Source organism: Heteronotia binoei, chromosome 20 (assembly GCF_032191835.1).
Source record: "Heteronotia binoei isolate CCM8104 ecotype False Entrance Well chromosome 20, APGP_CSIRO_Hbin_v1, whole genome shotgun sequence".
Lineage (NCBI taxonomy): Eukaryota > Metazoa > Chordata > Lepidosauria > Squamata > Gekkonidae > Heteronotia > Heteronotia binoei.
In genome coordinates this window covers 14,372,836-14,396,631 of record NC_083242.1, presented here as the reverse complement: position 1 = coordinate 14,396,631, position 23,796 = coordinate 14,372,836, and the positions used below count along the sequence as shown (strand labels likewise).

The window sequence follows — 23,796 nt, the reverse complement described above, 5'->3', positions numbered from 1 at the left end:
GTTAAGCAAGTTTGGTTGCTCGTGGACTACAGCATGCTTCGGCAAGGGAGGCCTGGTTGATGTAATTTGGATGCCTGCCGCCTCAACCAAAGTTCATGGGATCTTTCCCCTGTTTTTAAATGGTCGGTTGTTTTATTCAATTGTTTCTGTCCAGTGTGTCCCTAAACTTCAGCTGTGTTATGTCATGAAAAAAAGTCATTGAGAAATCAAAGTCAAAAGAGAAATACAGTCAAATAAAGTTAAAAAAGAGAGAAGAAAGCACACTTTTAAAACGTCTGAGGATATTCTGCTCTTCACTCTCTCCCCCAAACTGTGTCATGTTCCAGACAGTCTTGTGAGGGTCATAGAGACTTCCTCTTTGCGTTGCTTTCTTCAAGAGGAAGCTGCCCTTTGTCCGCTAGGTGTGGTTTTGGAGAAGTTATCAGAAGATGTTTTGGGCGGCTGAAGCAGAAGACATTGTGGGTGCCCCAGATTCAAGAATGGTGTAGTATATAGTGGAATCACTCAGGTGGTCACTTTTGTAAGGAAATAGGATTGTGGTCTACTGTGATATTTGTTGCGTGTATTGCCTTGCTGGTACTCCGTTATCTGGGTTACCTTGTAACCCAGTTGTTGTCTTATACGGGATGTCATACCTGACACAGGTTTTTATTTGCGGCATTTGCTTTAATTGGAAGGTTAGGGCATGGTTTATTCTGACACTGTGTAATGAGTGCTGTCACAAGATGGCTGCTGCCAAAGGAGGTGGAGTCAGCACAAAATGGCCACCATAGCTTATATTCAGTCACACAGAGCTATGGTGGTACAAATCTACAGAGCCAATAATCTCCAGTTGTCCATCAGAAGCACTGCTGGGCAAAATCCCCACTTGGCCCCTCAGACGTTCTAAAAATACTTGGCAGACCCCAGAAAAGGTGTCAGTGGGTCCCGTGGAGTTAGGATTGTCAGCCCCCAGGTCCCGGCAGGGGTTTCCCTTGCTTTTGGGGGCTTTGGCCTGTCACTCATCAGCTGGCCAGTGGGGGGAAACTGCACCCTTAAACAGTGACATTGTCACACAACATCCCTGACGCAATGACATCACTTCTAGGGGACATAGTGCAGTGACAATCTGAGTTTTGGGCAAACTATGGTTTTGAAGCAAAAAAAAAAAAAATGGGTTTTGCCCAAAATCCAGAGGGTCACCTTTGTCATTGCTGACGCAATGGCGTCACTGATCTATCTTCATGGCTAAAGATTGCATGCACACTTCATCACACTTCATGCACACAAAAGTTTATCCCCAGAATTAAACTTCATTGTGTCAAGAATGCCTCTTGCCATTTAGACAGGATGTTACTTTCACTTTCCGCTTTGCCAGCTACTGTCTCTGTAACAAATAAAGCATATTTCAGCCTGATCGTGGGGGCAGCCAAGGCCATCTCCGCCCAATAAGTGTGCACCTGCCAGGGGTCTGGTGGGAAAGACTAAGGGGGGGAGGGACTGCTGCTTCACACCTTAAGTTCGAATATATTACGGTTTAAGCTAAAGGTATAAGTACAAGGCATTGGCCCGCCAAAAGTCAGTTTTCGCAAGACCTCTCTTGCCCTGAAGACCTGTCAGTATTTCAATAAAAGATATTTCTTTGAATGGCCTGATGTTGATTACAAAACTGTTGAGGATTTGACACATTGGTCTAAAATGTGCCACTAGATTCAAACTTTGTTCTATTGCTTCAGACCAACGTGGCTACCCACCTGAATCTATCTTCATGGTTAAAGATGCTTAGTTATAGTTTAGCACAATGTCTGAAAGGACAAACCATGATTTGCAGTCTGCTGTCAAACCGGAATCAGGACCTTTTGTTTGGAAGTGGCATCTTCATCGCGGAGGGGTAAGTTGGACGGTCTGCCAGACATTCAATAATTATTTTCAACAGGGTATCCAGCACAGTTTTTGACCCTGTGCCGGATACCCTGTTGAAAATAATTATTGACGGTTCAACTTACCCCTCCTCGATGAAGCTGCTGTCTCATTGAAACAGGCAGAATACGCTGGCTATCCACATTGAGGACCTCCTGGACATCTGCTCACTACCAGAGAGCCAGTTTGGTGTAGTGGTTAAGTGCGCAGACTCTTATCTGGGAGAACTGGGTTTGATTCCCCACTCCTCCACTTGCACCTGCTGGAATGGCCTTGGGTCAGCTATAGCTCTGGTAGGAGTTGTCCTTGAAAGGACAGCTGCTGGGAGAACCCTCTCCAGCCCCACCCACCTCACAGGGTGTCTGTTGTGGGGCGGGGAAGGGGTTAGAGGAGATTGTGACTGCTCTTTGACTCTGAAATTCAGAGTATAAGGCAGGATATAAATCCAATATCATCTTCTTTTACTTGGAATGTGTCCAGAGGACTTTTCAAACTTTTGCACTAGCACTTTGTCATTGTAAAACTCTTCTTGAAGCTTGCAGCGATTTGTAAAATAGTTGGGATTTGAATGTGGCGGTACTGCAGCCCGAGCTCTCTGCTCACGACCTGAGTTCGATCCCGGCGGAAGCTGGGTTCAGCTAGCCAGCTCAAGATTGACACAGCCTTCCATCCTTCCGAGGTCGGTCAAATGAGGACCCAACTTGCTGGGGGGAAAGTGTAGATGACTGGGGAAGGCAATGGCAAACCACCTCATAAAAAGTCTGTCGTGTAAACGTCGTGATGCGACGTCACCCCAGAGTCGGAAACGACTGGTGCTTGCACCTTTACCTTTACTTTTTTAATATGACTTACATATACTATTTATTCAATATCATGTGAATTGATTATAAATTGTGTGAATGACTTGAATTGTATTAGTAATTTGCCACGGATTGTTTCTTGTTTCGGATTCTCTGTCCGTGATTCTCTCCACCTCTTTGTTTTTCCATTGAGAGGTATTTCAGGCTAGGCGGCTCCATAGCTTCCTGTCCCCCTCCCCTCTTGCCATCCCACAGAACAGAAATGTCATTTCAAATGTCTGATTGACGGCAGGGTGCCTTCTTCCTGCATTTCGTTGACACCTCCCAATATTCTTCTTCCGCAGAGTCTTGCAAAGCTGTGGCTCTCCCGTCGCAAGGGAAAGATGGTTCTTTTACGGCAGTTCAGGCTTCTTCTCTGGAAGAACTACATTTTACAAGTAAGTTCAGCGGTGGGCCGGGGCAGTACTGTGGACAATAGCAAGGGCAGGCCCGTGGGAGTCAGCGAACTAGGCAGCGGCCTAGGGCACCATCTGGCCTGGGGCGCCACAAGGTGCCCCCTTTCCACACGCCCGCTTGGGTCCTGACTTTGCCCAGGCTCCCTGAAGGTCAGGAAGCCTGGGCGAAGTTGGTGAGGGGGTCTGGCAGCCTTCCGGATTCTAAATTCTTAGAACTCCAGAAGCCTGGGCGAAGTGGGGTGGGGGTGGGGGTGGGGTGTGTCATTGACATCATCAATGACGTCATCGGAGCGTGTGCGCAAAAAGGATACCAGGGGTGGAAGAGGGGCGGCAGAGTGAAGTTTGGCCTTGGGTGCAGGAAAGTCTAGTGCCGTGCCAGACAATAGCAGGGGACATCAGAGTGGCTTTCAAAGGATTTGAGTGCCACCTCCCTGCCAGACCAGCAGGGCTCCAAAGTGGTTCATGATAAGAGAAGATAAAAATGCAGTTAACTGAATAATCTTACAAGAACAGAGGTGGTGGTAGTGAGCCAGAAGTATGCTATCCGGGATGTTTGGTTCAGGAAGGGCGGGATGTTTTTGTAGCTAGGGGGTTTATTTGTCACTTTTGATTTTTATCTCGCCCTTTCCTGCCACAGCAGGACTCAGGGCGGGTTGCAACATGACAAAATAGCTAAAATTATAGCTTTACAATTTTAAAAATTGCACATTTAATGTACAGTGGCGCATGATAAAACCAATGCATTACAACTGGTGGCTGTCAGGAAGAGATAGCTGAGAGGGGACTGAAACAGAAACTGTCTCCGGCCATTTGTCTGGTGGGACATCTCTGCCTTGCAGGCCCTGTGAAACTGAAAATTGTTTCAAGTCCCACAGGGCCCTGGTTTCACTAGACCAGGGGTGTCAAATCAGGCCCCCGGAGGGCCCCTATCAAGCCTCCAAGCAACTGGCTGTCATCTGTTTCCTTCTCCCTCTCTCTTGCTTCCTTCTGTGTAACAGCTTGTATTGCAAGGCTTGCTCAATCGCACAGGGGCTGCAGAGCAAAACCTCTATTTTTTCCATTGGCTGAGGCTCCTCCCTTGGTGACAAAGAGCTTGCTTTGCTAGGCTATCACAATCGCACAACAGAGCTATTGAGCCAAGCCTCTTCCTTCTATTGACTGTGGCTCCTTCCCCTACTGGTCCCTGGGAAAGGCAGGAAAGAGCCAGAGCTTCCTTTGCCCAGTTCCCTGGATCCCATGGCAAAAATACAAAGATAGCACCTTTAAGACCAATCAGTGCTTAATATTTTATGCATGGTTTAAGTTTTTTTAAAAAATCTTTAATTGTGTTTGTGTCCTTTATAAAGTTTATATCTGTGCTATCTAATCTTAAATAGATACACATAAGTCCCAGCCCAACGTGACCTGACCCGACAAGGTCTCATTTATGTCAGATCCGGCCCTCATAAAAATGAGTTCGACACCCCTGCACTAGACAGAGTGTTCCACCAGGTGGGTGCCAGGGCTAAAAAGGCCCTGTCTCTAATCGAGGATAGCCCAATCACTTTCAGGCCGAATATCACCAACCAGTTGTCATTGGCTGAGCATAGAGCTCTTTGGGGTGATGTATTGGGGGAGGCAGCCTCACAGATATTCTGGCCCCAGACTGTTTAGGACTGGGGTGTCAGACATGAGGCCCGGGGGTCAGAATCGGCCTGTCCAGGGCTCTTATTCAGCCCACAAGCAACTGGCAGGTATAGAAATGTAAGATACTCCCCCTTTTATGGTATCCCTTGGGGAAAAACCCTTAGTTTTGCATATGATTAAATATATTTATTGGGGATTCTGTGGGCTCTCTAATAAATCAGTTGCTTTCACTGCTAGTAATCAATTGCTTTTGTTTGCGTTTTGAGTAAAAATTAATATTGTTAATTGGGTTTGCCTGTGCCCTTTATAAAGCTTATATCTCCAGTACCTGGCGTTAACATTTTATGGCACGCATGGCCCACCCCGACTAAGTGACACTGATGCCAGATCTGGCCCTCGTAACAATTGGGTTTGATACCTCTGGTTTAGGATGCATTTCTCCTTGCAATTCAGCCTGCAAGTCATAAGAGCATAAGAGAACCCATGCTGGATCAGGCCTATGGCCCATCCAGTCTCACACTCTGTGTCACACAGTGGCCAAAAAAGCCAGGTGCCATCAGGAGGTCCATCAGTGGGGCCAGGACACTAGAAGCCCTTCCACTGTGGCCCCCCCCTCAAGCACTAAGAATACAGAGCATCACTGCCCCAGACAGAGAGTTCCGACAATACGCTGTGGCTAATAGCCACTGATGGATTTCTGCTCCATATATTTATCCGATCCCCTCTTGAAGCTGCCTATGCTTGTCTGGCAGTGATGACTTTGCAGAGCTAGCTGTATTCACCTTGGCACCCCAAGGGTCGGGAGTGCCACACAGGAGGGGGTACACTCCTCCTTTTGCTGTCCGGATCTACACGGGCAGTGGCACTAGTTGAAGGGGTGGAATGTGCCACCCACTGTGCACTTCCTCAGGCTCCCAAGTGGGTCACGGAGGGAGCTGGGCAGCCGTGGAACCGATGGGGAAGGAGAACGCTGCTCCTCCCAGTCTGTAGCCAGATTCCGAAGCCTAGCTCAGAGCTGGTCGAGAGGCCATGACATTACAGCCCCGTGGTATCTCTCCTGCTGCTTGGGTTCTTGAGCAGCGAAGTGTCTAGGACGGGTTGGCCCAACTTGCTTAATGTGACAGCCGCATAGACTAAACATCAGACGTTTGAGGACAGCAGGACATAAATGTAAGATGCTTGAGAGCCAGGAAAGAAGGAAGGAAAAAATGAAGAAGAAGAATTGTAGATTTATACCCCACTCTTCTCTCTGAATCAGTCTCAGAGTGGCTTACAATCTCCTTTATCTTCTTCCCTCACAACAGACACCCTGTGAGGTGGGTGGGGCTGAGAGAGCTCTCCCCAGAAGCTGCCCTTTCAAGGACAACCTCTGCCAGAGCTATGACTGACCCAAGGCCATTCCAGCAGTTGCAAGTGGAGGAGTGGGGAATCAAACCCGATTCTCCCAGATAAGAGTCCGCACACTTAACCACTACACCAAACTGGCTCTCTGGCAGGAAGGAAGGAAAATAGATGGGGAAGGTAGAGGTGGAAAGAAAGCAGCTTCAAATACATTTTTCAAGCTGCTGGCTGGCTTGGCATGATAACTGATTTAAAGAGGCAAATGCCTTCTCAAATACTCAAATAGCAAGTCTTTGTTGGCATAAAACAGATTTAGCAGTAAAATAGCAATATAAATAATATAAAATCCTAGATTATAGAGTACATAGGGAGCTAAAATACATAAAATAAGTAAAATATATATGAGTTGAGTTTAGCCAAATTAAATAATTAAAACAAATAAAATGTGGTCATTCCAGAACCATTCTCTGTCGTATTTCCATGGCCTGTTGGAGAAATCTAGCCACCATTAAAGTTACCTCAGCGCAAGTGTCATTTAAAAGTTTGTGGACTTTGCCTGAATCAGCATAGCCCAACATATCTGCTAAGATATCTTTCAAGTATATACAACGAATATCATCATAAAGAGGACAGTTCAGTAATATATGGGAAATAGTTTCAATACACTTGGAATTACAAAGACAGTGTCTATTAGAGTACTCAATCCTGTTAAATCTACCAAATAGGATAGCAGATGGTAATGCATTACGTCTCGTTAACGAGAACGCACGCCGTTACTGTGGAGCTTGCAGAGAGGAGAAATACGACGCTAATTTCCCTACTGAGAGAGGAAGTTCGAAATTCAGCAGGGAGCAGGACTTGTTGGCCAGGCTATATAACGTTTGCATTTCAATATCTAGAATTCTGAGCTTAAGTTTCAAAAAAAGCTGCTTTTAAGGATAGCATAAGAAGTGAATCTAAATCAATGCCGATCTAATTTTGCAATTGAAATCAGGTAAAGCAGCAGGACCAGATGTTATTCCCTCTGAAATCCTAAAGTTAGATCCAGATTGGTGGGCTACTCCGCTCGCATCTCTTTTTACTAGTATTGACAGAACTGGCATAATTCCAAATGCCTTCTCCAAGCCAGCCGATGGGACAATGGGGGCTTCAAGAGCCACAAAGTATGTGTGAAAGAGCCTCATGTGGCTCCTGAGCTGCCGTTTGGCCACCCCTGGTCTAGGAATAGATAGCATTTGGTCGATGACATGAAACAGCTCAAAGATGGCTGCTTGAGGTTGCACCCGTGTTACAGTTGTACATGTGTTCGCCGCCGGGGTTGTCTGTAATCTGCCTTCTGCAACTGAGCTGCTTCCCGGGCAAGATTTAGCAAACACCGTGGAACATGTGCTGTTTCTTGGCTCTTGATTTAACTTGCCAGGCAGACAGCAGCAGGAAAGGAATTTAATTAGTTTGCCCGGCTTGCGGACGGTGTTGTCGCAGTGTGCATTTCCCCGCCTACAGCAGCAGAGGATGTGGAAGCAAGGGAAAAAAACAGAGTGCTGGGAGAACTCAATACAGGGGTGCCATTTTCAGCTGCATCTTCGCAGTGCCTGTTTCCATCCCAGGCAAAGAGGATAGTTAAGAGGTGAATTAAGCCAAGCCTCTGATAGCCCCATACATAGGGTTGCCAGCCTCCAGGTAGGACCTGGAGATCTCCTGCTTTTACAACTGATCTCGGGCTGGCAGAGATCAGATCCCCTGGAGAAATTGGCTGCTTTGAAGGGTGGACTCTAGGGCATTGGACCCTGCTGAGGCCCCTCCCCAAACCCCACCTTCTCTCGGCTTCACCCCTGAAGTCTCCAGGTGTTTTCCAGCACAGACCTGGCAGCCCTAGGGTGGAGCCTGGCGAGAGCAGGGCTTGGGGAGTGACCTCATCAATGTATGATGTCATCAACTTCTCCCTCCACAGCAGCCATTTTCTTCAGGTATGGTTGCCAGCCTCCAGGTGGGGCCTGGAGATCTCCTGCTTTTACAGCTGGCAGAGATCAGCTCCCCTGGAGAAAATGGCGGCTTTGAAGGGAGGACTCTGTGGCCTTGGACCATGCTGAGACCCCTTCCCTCCCCAAACCCCACCCTCTCCTAGCACCACCCCCAAAGTCTCCAGGTATTTTTCAGCACAGATCTGGCAATGCTACCCATACATGGCTTGGACTGTGTTAAGTTTGATGGGTGGTAAGTCCTAGATACAGACAAGCGTAGTTGTTATTATTATTATTATTATTAAATGTTATTTGTATCCCGCCCTCCCCGCCTAGGCAGGCTCAGGGCGGCTAACAACATTCAGATAAAACATTATACAATATATACAATAATTTAAAACGGCATTAAAAGTTATACAGTAGTTAAATCCATGTCTTAAAAAACCATTCCAGTTTATATAATTTATAATTTAACAGCAACAGGGATGTTCCTGGCGCTATTCTATCCATTTACATAATGGCAGGGATCACTGTATAGAGTCACTTTGATGGATCATCAGTTCGGCCATCCTTTGTCAGCAGTCCGCGAAGGCCTGCCTAAAAAGGATGGTCTTGCAGGCCCTGTGGAATAGTTAGATATTAACCCCTTTGTTTTCAGCAAGAGAAGACATAAACAGATCAGAAAACAGACAGTGGGAACTCCCACGTGAGTCCAGTTCCTCAAGTCGTTCCTGGTGATATAATTTCGGTGTAACAACAAGGGTGTGATAGGTGTGGGAAGAATAGTCCCGAATTCTTCCTTTCATGATCCAACCTGCTTTCCAGTCTTAATGGTTGTCTTTCCAGCCTCTGAAAAAATGGGGAGCGCATAATAGCTCATGAAACACTTTTCCTGTCAGCAGAAGATGGTGTCAGTGGTGCAGCATAATAACTAGCTGAATGAACACAACCTTAGTTTCTTGTCAAAATCCCATTTCGAGCTATCTAGGCCAAGAATAGTTATGTATGTCTGTGAGAGTTGGACCATAAGGAAGGCCGAGCACAGAAGAATCGATGCTTTCGAGCTGTGGTGCTGGATAAGACTCTTGAGAGTCCCTTGGACTGCAAGAAGATCCAATCAGTCAGTCCTAAGGGAAATCAACCCAGACTGTTCCCTGGAAGGTCAGATGCTGAAGCTGAAGCTCAAATGCTTTGGCCACCAAATGAGAAGGGAGCACTCACTGGAGAAGATCTTGATGCTGGGAAAGACAGAAGGCAAAAGAAAAAAGGGGCGGCAAAAGAGGAGATGGCTAGTAACTGATGTAACTAATATGAATTTGAGTGGTCTTCGGAGGATGGTGGAAGACAGGAGGGCCTGGCGTGACTTTGTCCATGGGGTCGCAAAGAGTTGGACTCGACTGTGTGACTGAACAGCAAAGGCCAAGAATACAGACAATGTTACTAAAAAGGAGAAGGAGGATGAATGTGAACGGAGAAGGTTACCAGGGTCTGGCGGCCAAAATGTTTAGCAGGATCATAAGAGCGTTTGCATTGGCACTTGACTGTGCATTTTGCAATGCATTGTGTGCACTGTACAGCACAGTAGCTGCAGTGATGCAGTGGTGGCCATTTTTTGGTGGAAAAGCCCCTTTGGGAAGGGGCAGTTAGGAGCATGATAGTAGCCAGAAAGCGGAAAGGGGTTATGCCATTTTCCAACTCCAGATTACCTTCCCTCTTCCACAGGGGTCATTTTGCAGAAAAATAGGCGGTGGAGTTCATTACATAACTCATTACATAACTCACTAGCATAACTCGCCCCCACCAGCCAAAAGCAACCTAAAGCAAGACAGGAGAGCCCTGGACGAGTGAGGCCTGCTTGCGCTGGCTAGAGATCCAGCCAGCCCAAGCAGACATCACTCACCTGGGGCTCTCTTTGGCCGCCCCCCTCCCAGTCAAAATGCCAGTAAGCCACCTGCCACCCAAAATCACATAAGAATTGGAGGAAGGGTTGCGTGGGTTTCTCCAGGGGCTAATGAGGGCTGCTGGGGGTGTGGCAAAGCCCCTGGTGGCTGGCTGCCCGCCCGCTCTCCTAATCCAGGGATTGTTATGCAGCTGCACCTACTATTCAATGGACAAAGTAGGTGGGAAGGAAGAGGGGGAACCCTCAGAAAGGTTCAGGAGTTGTGCTCCTGTGAGCTCCTGCTGAATTCAAGGCCTTCTCTTCCATGAGATTTCAGGCTTCTGTGCTGTTATAAAAAAAAGTGCTTTTGAAACACGGGGGTGGGGTGGATTTGAAGGATGTGTGATTTGGAGAGGGGCAATGGCTGGCAGGGAGAGGTTCAATGCCACCCCTTCTTTGCTCCAGCTAAACCTCTCGAATTGGCTGCTTTCAGGAAAAGGACCTTCTTTGCCGAGTTTGCCTAAATTTGCATACAAGATGTACATTGGCAAATTCCTCAGGGCATTTTCAATCTGACCCTGTGCGTGTTTTTCCCTGGGAGGATGCCTCACTGTTAGCTTTCGCAGGCTGGTAGCTTTTATTTGTTGTGATTTTGTACCATTGGCAGCAGGGTGGTCCATTTCCCCCTGGACTTGGATGACTTCAAACTGCAAGGAGGGTTGAGGTGTGGGGAGGGGCCATTGCAAGTCGCTTAGTACTTCATAGCACTTCCAGCGTGAAAGTTCTGCTGCATGATATTGTCTGCACCCCTTCTAATCAACCTGCAGCAAAACGACGAACACAGTGGGTCCGTGGAGGGAGAAGGAGAGCTCTCTTTTCAGTAATGAATTCTGACCTGTTAACAGAATGATGTTTGAGTCCAGTGGCACCTTTAAGACCAGCAAAGGTTAATTAATCTTATGAGACACTTATGAGAGCCAGTTTGGTAAAGTGGTTAAGTGTGGGGATTCTTATCTGAAGAAGAAGAATAAGATATTGGATTTATATCCCGCCCTCCACTCCGAAGAGTCTCAGAGCGGCTCACAATCTCCTTTACCTTCCTCCCCCACAACAGACGCCCTGTGAGGCGGGTGGGGCTGGAGAGGGCTCTCACAGCAGCTGCCCTTTCAAGGACAACCTCTGCCAGGGCTATGGCTGACCCAAGGCCATTCCAGCAAGTGCAAGTGGAGGAGTGGGGAATCAAACCCGGTTCTCCCAGATAAGAGTCCGCATACTTAACCACTACACCAAACTGGCTCTCTGGGAGATCCGGGTTTGATTCCCCACTCCTCCACTTGCACCTGCTGAAATGGCCTTGGGTCAGCCATAGCTCTTGCAAAGCTGTCCTCGAAAGGGCAGCTTCTGTCAGAACTCTCTCAATCCCACCTGCCTCACAGAGTGTCTGTGGTAAAGGGGGAAGGTAAAAGGAGATTGCAGACTGTTCTGAGACTCTGATTCAGAGTATAGGACAGGATATAAATCCAATATCATCTTATAATTCCTAGGGTAAGCTTTCCTGTTATTGCGTACTTCTTCAGACAGATTCAGCTGGGCAGCCGCATTGGTCCGAAGCAACAGAACAAAGTCGGACTCTGGCGGCACCTTTAAAATCAACAGTTTAATTCTTAAACCCAGGATTATACTTTGTTGGTCTTAAAGGTGTCACTGGACTCCGACTTTGTTCTGTTGCTTTGGATAAAAGATAAAAGGAGGTACTTCTTCACCCAAAGGGTGATTAATACATGGAATTCACTGCCACAGGAGATGGTGGCGGCTTCAAGCATAGACAGCTTCAAGAGGGGATTGGTTAAACATATGGAGCAGAGGTCTATCAATGGCTATTAGCCCCATGGCAAAGAGTGGTAAAGCTACAGTACTGCAGTCAGAGCCCTCTGCTCATGATCTGAGTTCGATCCCAGCGGATCCCAGCGGAAGCTGGTTTAGGTAGCCAGCTCAAGGTTGACTCAGCCTTCCATCCTTCCGAGGTCGGTAAAATGAGTCCCCAGCTTGCTGGGGGGGAAGTGTAGATGACTGGGGAAGGCAATGGCAAACCACCCCGTAAAAAGTCTGCCGTGAAAACATCGTGATGCGACATCACCCCAGAGTTGAAAATGACTGGTGCTTGCTCCTTTACCTTTTTATTGTTGGAACTCTCTGTTTGGGGCAAGTGATGCTCTATATTCTTGGTGCTTGGGGGAGGGGGCAACAGGGTGAGGGCTTCTGGTGTCCTGGCCCCACTGCTGGACCTCCTGATGCCACCTGGTTTCTTGGCCACTGTGTGACACAGAGTGTTGGTCTGGATGGGTCATTGGCCTGATCCAACATGGCTTCTCTTACGTTCTTATGACCAACCCAGCTGCTCCCATGCAACTCTTTTTACTAACAGTCTTTTGGGGGGGAGGCTATAGTTTTCTTTTCCCTTTTTGCAGAAGTAAATGCATGAACCCTTCTGTCATTGCGAGGGGCAGGGCGGAGAGTGCATTTTGGTTTGAGGGATCTCGCCAATTTTGCTAGCAGCCGCAGCAGAAAATGCAGGGAAAGGGGTTCACAGTCATTTCTCTAGGAACAGGAAATTGTTGTTTCAAATGCGGAGAAAAATGCAGCAAACAGAAGTGTCCCTTTAATGAAATATTGTCTCGATCTCCTTCTCACTTATTGCTCTGTATACCAGAAAGGCTTGGAAAGGCCCTCCAAGGGGCAGCAGTGTTCTTGATCCAGAGATATAGAAGACATAAAGAAAAATGGGTGCGCTACCCATGGATTTGGCAAGAGTTATTACCTTTGACGGGAGATACACTGAGGGAGAAATCCATCACAGATGTATAAGGCTGAACTAGGGAGAATTTGGTGTGATCCAAGAAGACATTCCTTACCTTATAGAGCAGGGCTGTGAAACTCATTTGTTATGAGGGCCGGATCTGACAGAAAAAGAAGAAGAATTGCAAATTTATACCCCGCCCTTCTCTCTGAATCAGAGCCTCAGAGCGGCTCACAATCTCCTTTATCTCCTTCCCCCACAATAGACACCCTGTGAGCTGGGTGGGGCTGAGAGGGCTCTCACAGCAGCTGCCCTTTCAAGGACAACCTCTGCCAGAGCGATGGCTGACCCAAGGCCATTCCAGCAGCTGCAAGTGGAAGAGTGGGGAATCAAACCCGGTGCTCCCAGATAAGAGTCCGCACACGTAACCACTACACCAAACTGGCTCCGAGACCTAAATGAGACCTTGTTGGGCTGGGCCATGTTGGGCCAAGCCTTTTGTGTACCTATTTAAGATTAGGTAGCAGAGATATAAACTTTATAAAGGACACAGGCAAACACAAGTAAAGTTTTTTTTTTTAAACTTAAAACTTCTTTAAAACTTTAGTATTCATTGGTATTAAAGGTGCTCTCTTTATATCCAGGGAACTGGACTAAAGAAGCTCTGGCTCTTTCCTTCCTTCCTCAGGGGACAAGAGGGAGAGGAGCCTCAGTCAATAGAAGGAAGAGAGGCTTGACTCAGTACCTCTGCGATTGAGAGAGCCTAGCAAAGCAACCTCTTCCTCCTCCCCCTTTGTCTCCAAGAGAGCCAGTGGAGAAAATAGAGGGTTTGCTCTGTAGCTCCTGTGAGATTGAGCAAGCCTTGCAAAGCAAGCTGTGATGCAGAAGGAAGCGAGAGAGAGAGAGAAGGAAGCAGATGACAGTGACTGATAGGAGCCCTCTTGGCGGCTTGATTCAGCCCCCAGGACGCATGTTTGACACCCCTATTATAGAGTAAGGGTGGCCAAACTTGCTTAATGTAAGAGCCACACAGAATAAACATCATATGTTTGAGAGCCATAAGACATGAGTGTCAGATGTTTGAGAAGCCACAAGACACAAGTGTCTGATGTTTGAGAGAAGGAAGGAAGGAAGGAAGGAAGGAAGGAAGGAAGGAAGGAAGGAAGGAAGGAAGGAAGGAAGGAAGGAAGGAAGGAAGGAAGGAAGGAAGGAAGGAAGGAAGAATAGATGGGGAGGGAGAGGTGGAAGGAAAGCAATTTTAACTTTGAATGCATTCTCCAAGCTGTGAGGTGGCTTGGTTTGGAGAAGTGATTTAAAGAGAGAAATGCCTTCTCCAAGTGGGCTGATGGGGTAGTGGGAGCCTCGAGAGCCATGCAATCTGTGTGAAAGAGCCACGTGTGGCTCTCGAGCCACAGTTTGGCCACTCCTGCTCCGTGCCATGTTGTTGACCTTCCAAAGTAACTGGTTAACCACTGTGTGAACCAGGATGCTGGACCAGATAGTCTGATCCAGCCGGGCTCTTCCTATGTTCTTAACTTTCTTCCATCCTGTGCATTATAGTTCATTTAATTGCTTCATGTTTTCCTTCTGCAGAAGCGGCAGATTTTGGTCACGATCATAGAGATCTGCCTGCCACTGTTGTTTGCCGCGATCCTAATTGCCCTTCGCCACCGGGTGCACTCCGTCAGCCATCCCAACGCCTCCATCTACAGCAACCAGTCGGTGGATGAGCTGCTGCCTTTCTTCCACTATCGGCATTGGCACAAGCCCTGGGAGCTGGTGTACGTCCCCTCGAACAATACAGCTGTGAAGAGCATTGCTGAAACGGTGGAGGAGACGTTGCAGGGCCAGCATATCAGTATCAAAGGTCAGCTCTGGGCTGGGCTTTTTTTGTGTGCAGAAGTTGGCTGTGGATGTGGATGTGTTACGGTACATGGTCTCAAGCAGGGTGTGCAGAAAACCATGGTATTTTTCATGGTCAGGTATACTGAACCCGAAAATATTGATATTTCCCCATATTCCCGAATCCCAATCTTGGTATGGTATTCGGACTTGGGAAAGAAAGACAATTTTTTATCAGCTCCATTAGCTGAAGAGACTGTCTCTTTAAATGCTTTCTGGGTTCGCTTGCTGAGTTTTGCTGGCATTGTTGCAGCGTGGTTTGAAGAAGGTGTTTAAAGGGACCAAATTTCCCTTTAAACTTCTCCAAGTTGCACCATTGTGGTGAAACTCGGCAAGTGAAAAGCATTTAAAGAGACCGTGGTCTCTGAGCCTGAATAAAAGCTGAATAATATTGACTTTTATTTGGACTCAATTATATCAGAGCCAAAAAGAAACTCATAGCAAAATACAACAACAACAGTAAGGTATTTTTTTCAGAGGTTTTTTTTGAGTAAACTGAAAACACACACCTAGTCTATAGTCTCCTGTTGCTAAAAGTCTTGGTTTAGCAAAACAGCTTTTCAGCTGATCTAGAATAGCCACACAAAAGACACAATGTGTTTTACCTGCAGAATTGCCAGCAAGATCGCTGTCTTGCATCACTGGGGCCCCTGATCATCCTCGTTGCTCTCCTCTGCATCTGCTCCATTCTGTCCACATCTTTCATGAAGGGAGGGCTCCAGAACTGCACACGGTGCTCCAGGTGCGGCCTGATCAATGCGACTAGGACATCTTGTGATTTAGATAGGATGTTTCTGTTGATGCACTGCAAGATCACATTAGCCTTTTTTGTCGCTGCATCACACTGGCTGCTCATATTTAATTTATGGCCCACCCATGCCCCACGATTTTGTTCATATGCCCTCCAACATTTAATAACATGAACACGGAAACAGCAGCTATAAAAATAGTGCCAGTGGATCTAAATCACCAGCAGCAGGGTAGTGATCCTTTGCCCAGGCTCTGGCAGCCCCCACAGCTCTCTGGGTTAACCCTGTTTTGCCAACTTGCTGGAAAACCAGGCGGCTGCTCTTTGTTCTGCATGCCAGTTCATGCCCACTTGAATTTGAAGTTGATATTTAAATGAATTTGGAAAGGTTGGAACATAACGGTGTCTTAAAATGAATGTCTGCATCTATGAATTGGTAGCTATAGAGCGTATGGGAAGTGTTCTGGAATGCTTAAAAGCCCTGAATGCCAAAATCCAAAGCATGTGTTTTTTAAAAAAAGTTATGTAACTTTTGAAAATATGTGCTGAATTCTCCCTGTTGTGGAAGCTTGCTGAGTGACCTTGGGCCACTCACAGGCTCTTAGCATAACCTGCCCCCCTAGGGGGCTGTTGGGAAGATAAAATGGAGAAGTGGAGAATGTTGTGGGCCACTCTGGGTCCCCACTGAGGGAGAAAAAGTGGGAAATAAACAAAGTAAATAAATAAAGACACTTTGACTCTGAAAGATTTTCTTCCCAGCATCTCTGCTGCAGGGAAGGATAGAACAATTTGTGTTTCCAAGGAAAGAGAAAGAAAAGTTTCATAATGGAACTGGCATTTCAGGTCTGGGTGTTCCTGGGACACACTGCTGGGAAGTAACAAACATCCCTATGAAAACATCCTAGAGCTGGAAAAAAAATGTAGTGATTTAAGGGATTGGAGGGAGCACTTTCCCTTTGAGCAGAGGCGAAAGGATTTCTTCTTGTTGTTTTTATTTGTTCATTCTGAAATATAAGGTGGCAGGGGGAGGCATAAAATCAGTTTGTAGCAGTCAGTGTGGTGAGCAGGAAGTGAGCAGAGAAAAATCCCTCTCCTCCTCCTTGGTTTATAAGACTAGAACTTGTGCAGGGAAAGGGGCTGGCCGATTCAGAACAGAGGAAATACTTTGGGACCCAGTGCGTTGCTGTCTTCAGGAATTTGCCACCCCAGCTACCCATGGTGGCACCCACCAGCTTTCAAAGGGAATTAGACAAACTCACAGAGATGAGGTCTACCATTGGCTGATACAGCTTGGAGAAGGACCCCAGTGTAAACACGTTCTCAAAAACCTGAATGTGTAATAATATATAGGGGGAGGCTATCTGTCTCTGGTGCAATCAGGTGACAAAAACTCCGCTGGAGACAGATTTATTGGTGAGAGATATCACCTTTTTTGTGGGCTGGCTGACAACTATATACAGGCCTGTGTTTTTATTTGGAGCCTCCCCGTGTAAGTGAATCATTTCACTCCTGCCTGGCCCTTAAGTGATATTTCATGTTTTATGTGGGGCACTTTCTTTTGGGGGAGCCTCCACATGCAGCCGCTTCAGGGACGGTCAGCCACAGTTCTCTCAGAGCTGTTCTCTCAAGAGCAGTTCTCTCAGCCCCACCTACCTCACAGGGTGTCTGAGGTGGGGAGAGGAAGGGAAGACTATTGTAAGCCGCTCTGAAACACCTCTGTCTGGAGGGCAGGGTATAAATCCAACTCCTCCTCCTCAGTTTTAGGCCACAGAAGAAGGCTCTTGGGGCCGAAACTCATCTGGCCTAGTGTTTTATTTAATGAAACATTCACTTGTGTGACTTTATGATTCTTGGGTGTGCAACTCCGGTAGGCTGCTGTACTTTTATTTCATATGTATGTATAATGTTTGTAATTGTTGATTGATACACTGTGTAATAAATGTTCTGTTATAATTTTTAAGGTTTGTTTCGCTTAACCTTTTGAGTACCCAACATCTTCTCTAGATTGGATTTGGTTCTCTTAGCGTTTCTTTCCACCATCTTAGATAGGCCTCTGGGCTGAATACGGCAGGGCTCTTCTTCTGTTTTTGTTAGGGTTACCAGCTCTGGGTCGGGATTTGGGGAGATTTGGGAGGTGGAGTCAGAGAAAGGCAGGGGTTTGGAAGGGGAGGGACCCCAGCAGGGGGTAATGCTCTAGAGTAGTGGTCCCCAACCAGGAACCGGTTTTGTGGAAGACAATTTTTCCAGGGACCAGGGGTGGGGGTGAGGAATGGTTTTAGGATGATACAATTGTGCACTTTATTTCTGTTAGTTTGGCATGGTGGTTAAGTGTGCAGACTCTTATCTGGGAGAACTGGGTTTGATTTCTTACTCCTCCACTTGCAGCTGCTGGGTCAGTTATAGCTCTCGCAGAGTTGTCCTTGAAAGGGCAGCTTCTCTGAGAGCTCTCTCAGCCCCACCCACCCCACAGGGTGTCTGTTGTGGGAGAGAAAGGTAAAGGAGATTGTGAGCCACTTTAAGACTCTGAAATCTGGAGTGGAGGGCAGGATATAAATCCAATGTCTTACTATTATTACTGCATTGTAATATATAATAAAATAATTATACAGCTCATGGACCAGTTGCTCACAGGCCACGAACCGGTACTGGTCCACGGCCCGGGGGTCAGGGACCCCTACTCTAGAGTCCACCCTTCTGAGAAGCCATTTTCTCCAGGGGACCTGATGTTCGTTGTCTGGGGAGATCTCCAGGTGCCCCCTGAAGATTGGCAACCACTAGGGTTGCCAATCCCCAGGTGGGACAAAGAAGGGAAAAAAACACAAGAGAGACTGGAGACCTGAAGATAACCGTGTTACCAGTATGAGTTAACAACACTCAATACTGATAACTGAAATTTTTTTTATAAACAATTATTAATAATAATAATTATGCATATCACACAAAGTTACCCAATTGCTTGTAATATTAGTAGTCATATAACATAATTAGAAAGAACAAGATTACATTAATAAGGAAAAGTCCACCAACGCCGATGAAATAAATTCACTCCAGCGACACTGAATGTAGAAGAGGTGCTGGCATTCTTTTCAGAATGAAGAATATTTAGAAGTGACACGCTTCCAGTAAACAAATAGGCGTGTTTTGGCTCGTCCTTCGTCCGACAAATTAATCACTTATTCTAGAACTAAACATGAACAGATTCACAATACTCTCATGAACGCACATGTGGGCTCAAAAATTATAATTGCATTTGCTAATTCACCCGCAGCTCAATTCAGATTGAACGTAAAACACAGTAGTCAATTTCACTAAGTGCAGATAGTTATCTTTAGCGGCCCAAGCCGCATTCAGTCAATGATTACTATCTGGAACTGAATATACACAACTTATACTATGATGATCCTACATCCTGTATCCAAATAAGAATTAATGAACACAGACTCATGAAAAGACGCTCACCCAGTGCTCAGCTCTGTTCCATTACTCAAAAGACATAAGCGGTTCTCAAAGGAGGCTAAAGCCACGTTTCGTTATTAAGCAGCTCCTGGGTGTGTCCCTCATTCTTAAAGGTAAATTACAAAAATCACAGAAATAAAAATTAAACAGGATACATAAATTCATTCCTTGAAGAACTGCTTGTGCCTTTTGAATAAAGGCTCTGAACAAATATCCTTCCCATCTCCCCAAGTTCCTTCCACCCCTTCATTGCTTATGTTATGTTTTTAAAATTTGTGCTATCACTTTGCTAGATGTATTGTGCAAAGCGGTTTTATTTTAAATTTGTTTAGGTTTTTTGCCATTTAAAAGATGGACTTTTATTCCTTGCTTGGGTGCATAAGCTCTCTGTCCTGAAACACTTGCTTTCCTCCCATGTGGATTTCATTCATCTTTTTCTCCCTTCCTGTAGCTCGAGGTTTCCCATATGAGAAGGACTTTGAAGATTACATCCGGCTTGATAACCGCTCAGGCAGTGTGTTGGCCGGACTGGTTTTTGAGGACTGTGTCGCACACAGCCAGGAACCCTTGCCACTCCAGGTGAGTAGGTCTGCTCCTCCGTCAGCTTCCCAGGGGGACAAACACAGTGTTGGGGCCAAATGGGGAGCTTGGGTGGCGGGTGTACCGCGGAGAGTCACGTTGTCACATTTAACTCAGCTGAGAGGCTCATGTTGAAAATTCTTTTCATTGAAAGTATTTTTAAAATATTTGGATGAAATTGCATGTTCCTCACCACATCTTTTGCGCAGTCACCTGTCCCAAGCAGGGGACCAAGGAGGGCCTCCTACTGGCTGCCACCACTCTGGTAAGGGTCTGTCTGGGAGGGCCCAGAACACTCACTCGACCCCTGTCTTCCTTCTCAGCAATCACCTTTTATCGGTGACCAAAGAGGCGTGTAACAATAATAAGTTTATTGTAAGTGCTCAAGAACAAGTGGTTTTTAATTATTAATGCAATAGTGAAAAAGAAACAGTAAAGTTGGTGGTACAAAGCAGAATAAAAAGCCATGACGTGACTAGCCACGCGTTCCCGTCCTCTAATTCCAACTGACTCACCACTCTGGATGAGGGAGCTCTGACTGCAGCCTTCCTCCAGTCCAGCCTTTCCAGGGAGAACTCTGACTGCAGCCTCTCCAGAGAGCATACTTCCCCCCTCCCTAGCGGGCCCTTTTATTTTCCTTCCTTCCAGGTCCGACCACTCTGGTCTCCATTGAGCAGATTTCCCCCCAAAAAACTGCTGCTCACCCAATCAGAGGGACAGAAGAGATCCTGGGAAATGTAGTTCCTGTAGCTACTCTGATACAGGCTTCCCTGGAGCCTGTAGACCTCACTAGACCTGGGATCATGACACCACCTGTGGACATTCTTCAGTGCAGGCTCATATCCTTCGCTCCATTCCCGCTGTGAGATCCAGGGATTCTTGTTTGAGGTTCTATTTTATTCTATTCATTTATTTAAATTTATATCCCGCGCTCCCCGCAAGCAGGCTCGGGGACAGCATCGGGGATGGAATCATAAAAGTGTAACAGTCTAAGACGGGGATGGCCAAACTGCAGCTCGGGAGCCACATGTGGTTCTTTCGCACATATTGTGTGGCTTTCAAAGCCCCCACCACCTCAGTGGCTGACTTTGGGAAGTCATTTCTCTCTTTAAATCACTTCTCCAAGCCAAGTCTGCCAGCAGCTTGGAGAATGCATTTAAAGTTAAAGTTGCTTTTTTCCTTCTCTCCTTCCCCATCTATTTTCCTTCCTTCCTTCTTCCCTTCCTTCCCTCCCTCCCTCCCTCCCAACGACGTCCAGGGTCAGGAGTTTGGGGAGGCTGCTGGAGCATTCATTGACAATGGAGGCTCAGATAGCAGCCACTGCCAAACCTGCCTTTTTCCATCTTAGGCAGGTGAGGCAGTTGGTTCCCTTCCTTGAGTGCGGCGACTAGGCAACGGTGATCCATGCAATTGTCACCTTGAGATTGGACTACTGTAATGCCCTCTACATGGGGCTGCCCCGTCTCGAACCCGGAAACTGCAGCTAGTGCAGAATGCGGCAGTCAGGATGTTATTGGAGATCCTCAAATGGGAGCACGCACAGCCGGGGCTGCGGGAACTGCACTGGCTGCCAATAGTATTCCGGATTCGCTACAAGGTGCTGGTTATTACCTTTACATAAGAACATAAGAGAAGCCATGTTGGATCAGGCCAACGGCCCATCCAGTCCAACACTCTGTGTCACACAGTGGCAAAAACATTTATATATACACACACACTGTGGCTAATAGCCACTGATGGACCTGTGCTCCATATTTTTATCTAAACCCCTCTTGAAGGTGGCTATACTTGTGGCCGCCACCACTTCCTGTGGCAGTGAATTCCACATGTTAATCACCCTTTGGGTGAAGAAGTACTTCCTTTTATCCGTTTTAACCTGTCTGCTCAGCAATTTCATTGAATGCCCACGAGTTCTTGTATTGTGAGAAAGGGAGAAAAGTACTTCTTTCTCTACTTTCTCCATCCCATGCATTATCTTGTAAACCTCTATCATGTCACCCCGCTGTCGACGTTTCTCCAAGCTAAAGAGTCCCAAGCGTTTCAACCTTTCTTCATAGGGAAAGTGCTCCAACCCTTTAATCATTCTAGTTGCCCTTCTCTGGACTTTCTCCAATGCTATAATATCCTTTTTGAGGTGTGGCGACCAGAACTGCACACAGTACTCCAAATGAGACTGCACCATCGATTTATACAGGGGGCATTATGATACTGGCTGATTTGTTTTCAATTCCCTTCCTAATAATTCCCAGCATGGCGTTGACCTTTTTTTATTGCAAACGCACACTGTCTTGACATTTTCAGTGAGTTATCTACCACGACCCCAAGATCTCTCTCTTGGTCAGTCTCTGCCAGTTCACACCCCATCAACTTGTATTTGTAGCTGGGATTCTTGGCCCCAATGTGCATTACTTTAAAATCCTATATGGCTGAGGACCTGCTTACCTTAGGGACTGTCTCTCCCCACATATTCCCCAGAGGGTACTTAGATCTGGGATGGAAAATCTATTAGCGATCCCCGAGGGAGGCTAGATTAAAGTCCACCAGAGAGAAGGCCTTCATAATCGCTGCCCCCTATTGGTGGAATCAACTACCAGAAGAAGTTAGGGCCTTGCGGGACCTTGCTCAGTTCCGCAAGGCCTGTAAGACAACTGGCTGGCCTTTAATTGACACGGAAGGACTGATATGGTGTGACTGATATACATCTTATATATACTGAACGCCATCTGAAGCGAGAAAACATGAAATAGGATTAGCACCAAACTGTTTTAATTGCTCTTAACTGTTTAATTTGCTTTAATTGTTTAACTGTTTAATTGTTCAGTTGTTCTGATTTTACCTGTTGTGAGCCACCCTGAGTCTGCTTCGGCGGGGAGGGCGGGATATAAATCCAATAAACCTTAAACCATCCTTCCTTCCTTCCCTCCCCTGTTTTGCACCTCTCAAACATCTGATGTTCATGTCTTGCGGCTCTCGGACATCTGACATTTATTCCACATGGCTCTTGCATTAAGCAAGTTTGGCCACCCCTGGTCTAACATAAAACAATATCAATATAAGACCTGTTGCACAATATTGAAACCATATTACATAAAATATTAACCAGGGACAGCCTGAGAAAACTGAGGGAGGCACTCCCACACACACACCCGGCACTGTTAGTACGGAAAGTACCTCGCACTTTCAGGAGTTTCTGGAACACGGGGAGCAGGCCTTGAATACTTGCAGGCCCAGTGTGTGCCTGTGCAGAAGAATACTTGAGGAATAAGCAGTTAAAAGATTCAGGTTGGTACCTGTGTTGGTCTGAAGCAGCAGAACCAAGTTTGAGTCCAGTGGCACCTTTAAGACCAACCAAGTTTAATTCAAAAGATAAGCTTTGTGGCACTCAGAAGTTTTTACCTTGAATAGAACTTGGTTGGTTTTAAAGGTGCCGCTGGATTCACACTTTAATTAGTTACAGATTAGTGTTACCATGTTTTCTCTTGTCTGATGAAATTTGTTGAGAACGGAGAATCGTCTCTTAAATAACTCTGTGCCACTGTGGGTTTGTGTTTGTGTGGTTTTTTTCCTGGGTTTTGGTGTGCCCTCCTGCAACTGCTGTTGCTAGTATTCTGCTGTTGAATGGTGAAAATGCCTGTGGGAATACCCTAAACCAAGGGTGTCAAACACGAGACCCAGGGACCAAATCAGGCCCTTGGAGGGCTCATATCAGGCCCCCAAGCAACTGGCTGTCATCTGCTTCCTTCTCCTTCGCTCTTGCTTCCTTCTGCATAACAACTTGTTTTGCAAGGCTTGTTCAATCGCACAGGAGCTACAGAGCAAACCCTCTATTTTCTCCATTGGCTGATGCTCCTCCCTTGGGGAGGAAGGAGGGAGAGGGAGGGCTTGCTTTGCCAGGCTCTCTTAATTGCACAGCAGAGCTACTGAGCCAGACCTCTCTTCCTTCTATTGGCTGAGGCTCCTCCCCCTCCTGGCCCCCTAGGGAAGGAAGGAAAGAGCCAGAGCTCCCTTTGTTCAGTTTCCTGGATCCCATGGGAGAGATACCACTGGTTTTTTTTGGCCACTGTGTGACACAGAGTGTTGGACTGGATGGGCCATTGGCCTGATCCAACATGGCTTCTCTTATGTTCTTATACAAAGAAAGCACTTTTAAGACCAATAATTGCTAATGTTTTAAGCATGTTTTAATTTAAAAAAAAATTAATGGTGTCTGTGTCCTTTATAAAGTTTATATCTCTGCTACCTAATCTTAAATAGGTACACACATGATCTGGCCCGACATGGCTCGGCCCAATAAGGTCTCATTTATTTCAGATCCGGCCCTCATCACAAATGAGTTTGACACCCCTGGCCTAA

The 23,796-nt window shown here is 46.6% G+C and overlaps 1 protein-coding gene across 1 annotated transcript in view; it reads left to right on the top strand.

The window, feature by feature from the left end:
- ABCA3 (ATP binding cassette subfamily A member 3) overlaps positions 1-23,796 on the top strand; it is a 161,453-nt gene that overhangs the window by 61,655 nt on the left and 76,002 nt on the right. The window contains 3 exon segments of the mRNA XM_060261029.1: positions 3,044-3,136; positions 14,352-14,625; positions 19,316-19,443. Coding sequence (XP_060117012.1) covers positions 3,044-3,136; positions 14,352-14,625; positions 19,316-19,443 — 495 coding nt within the window.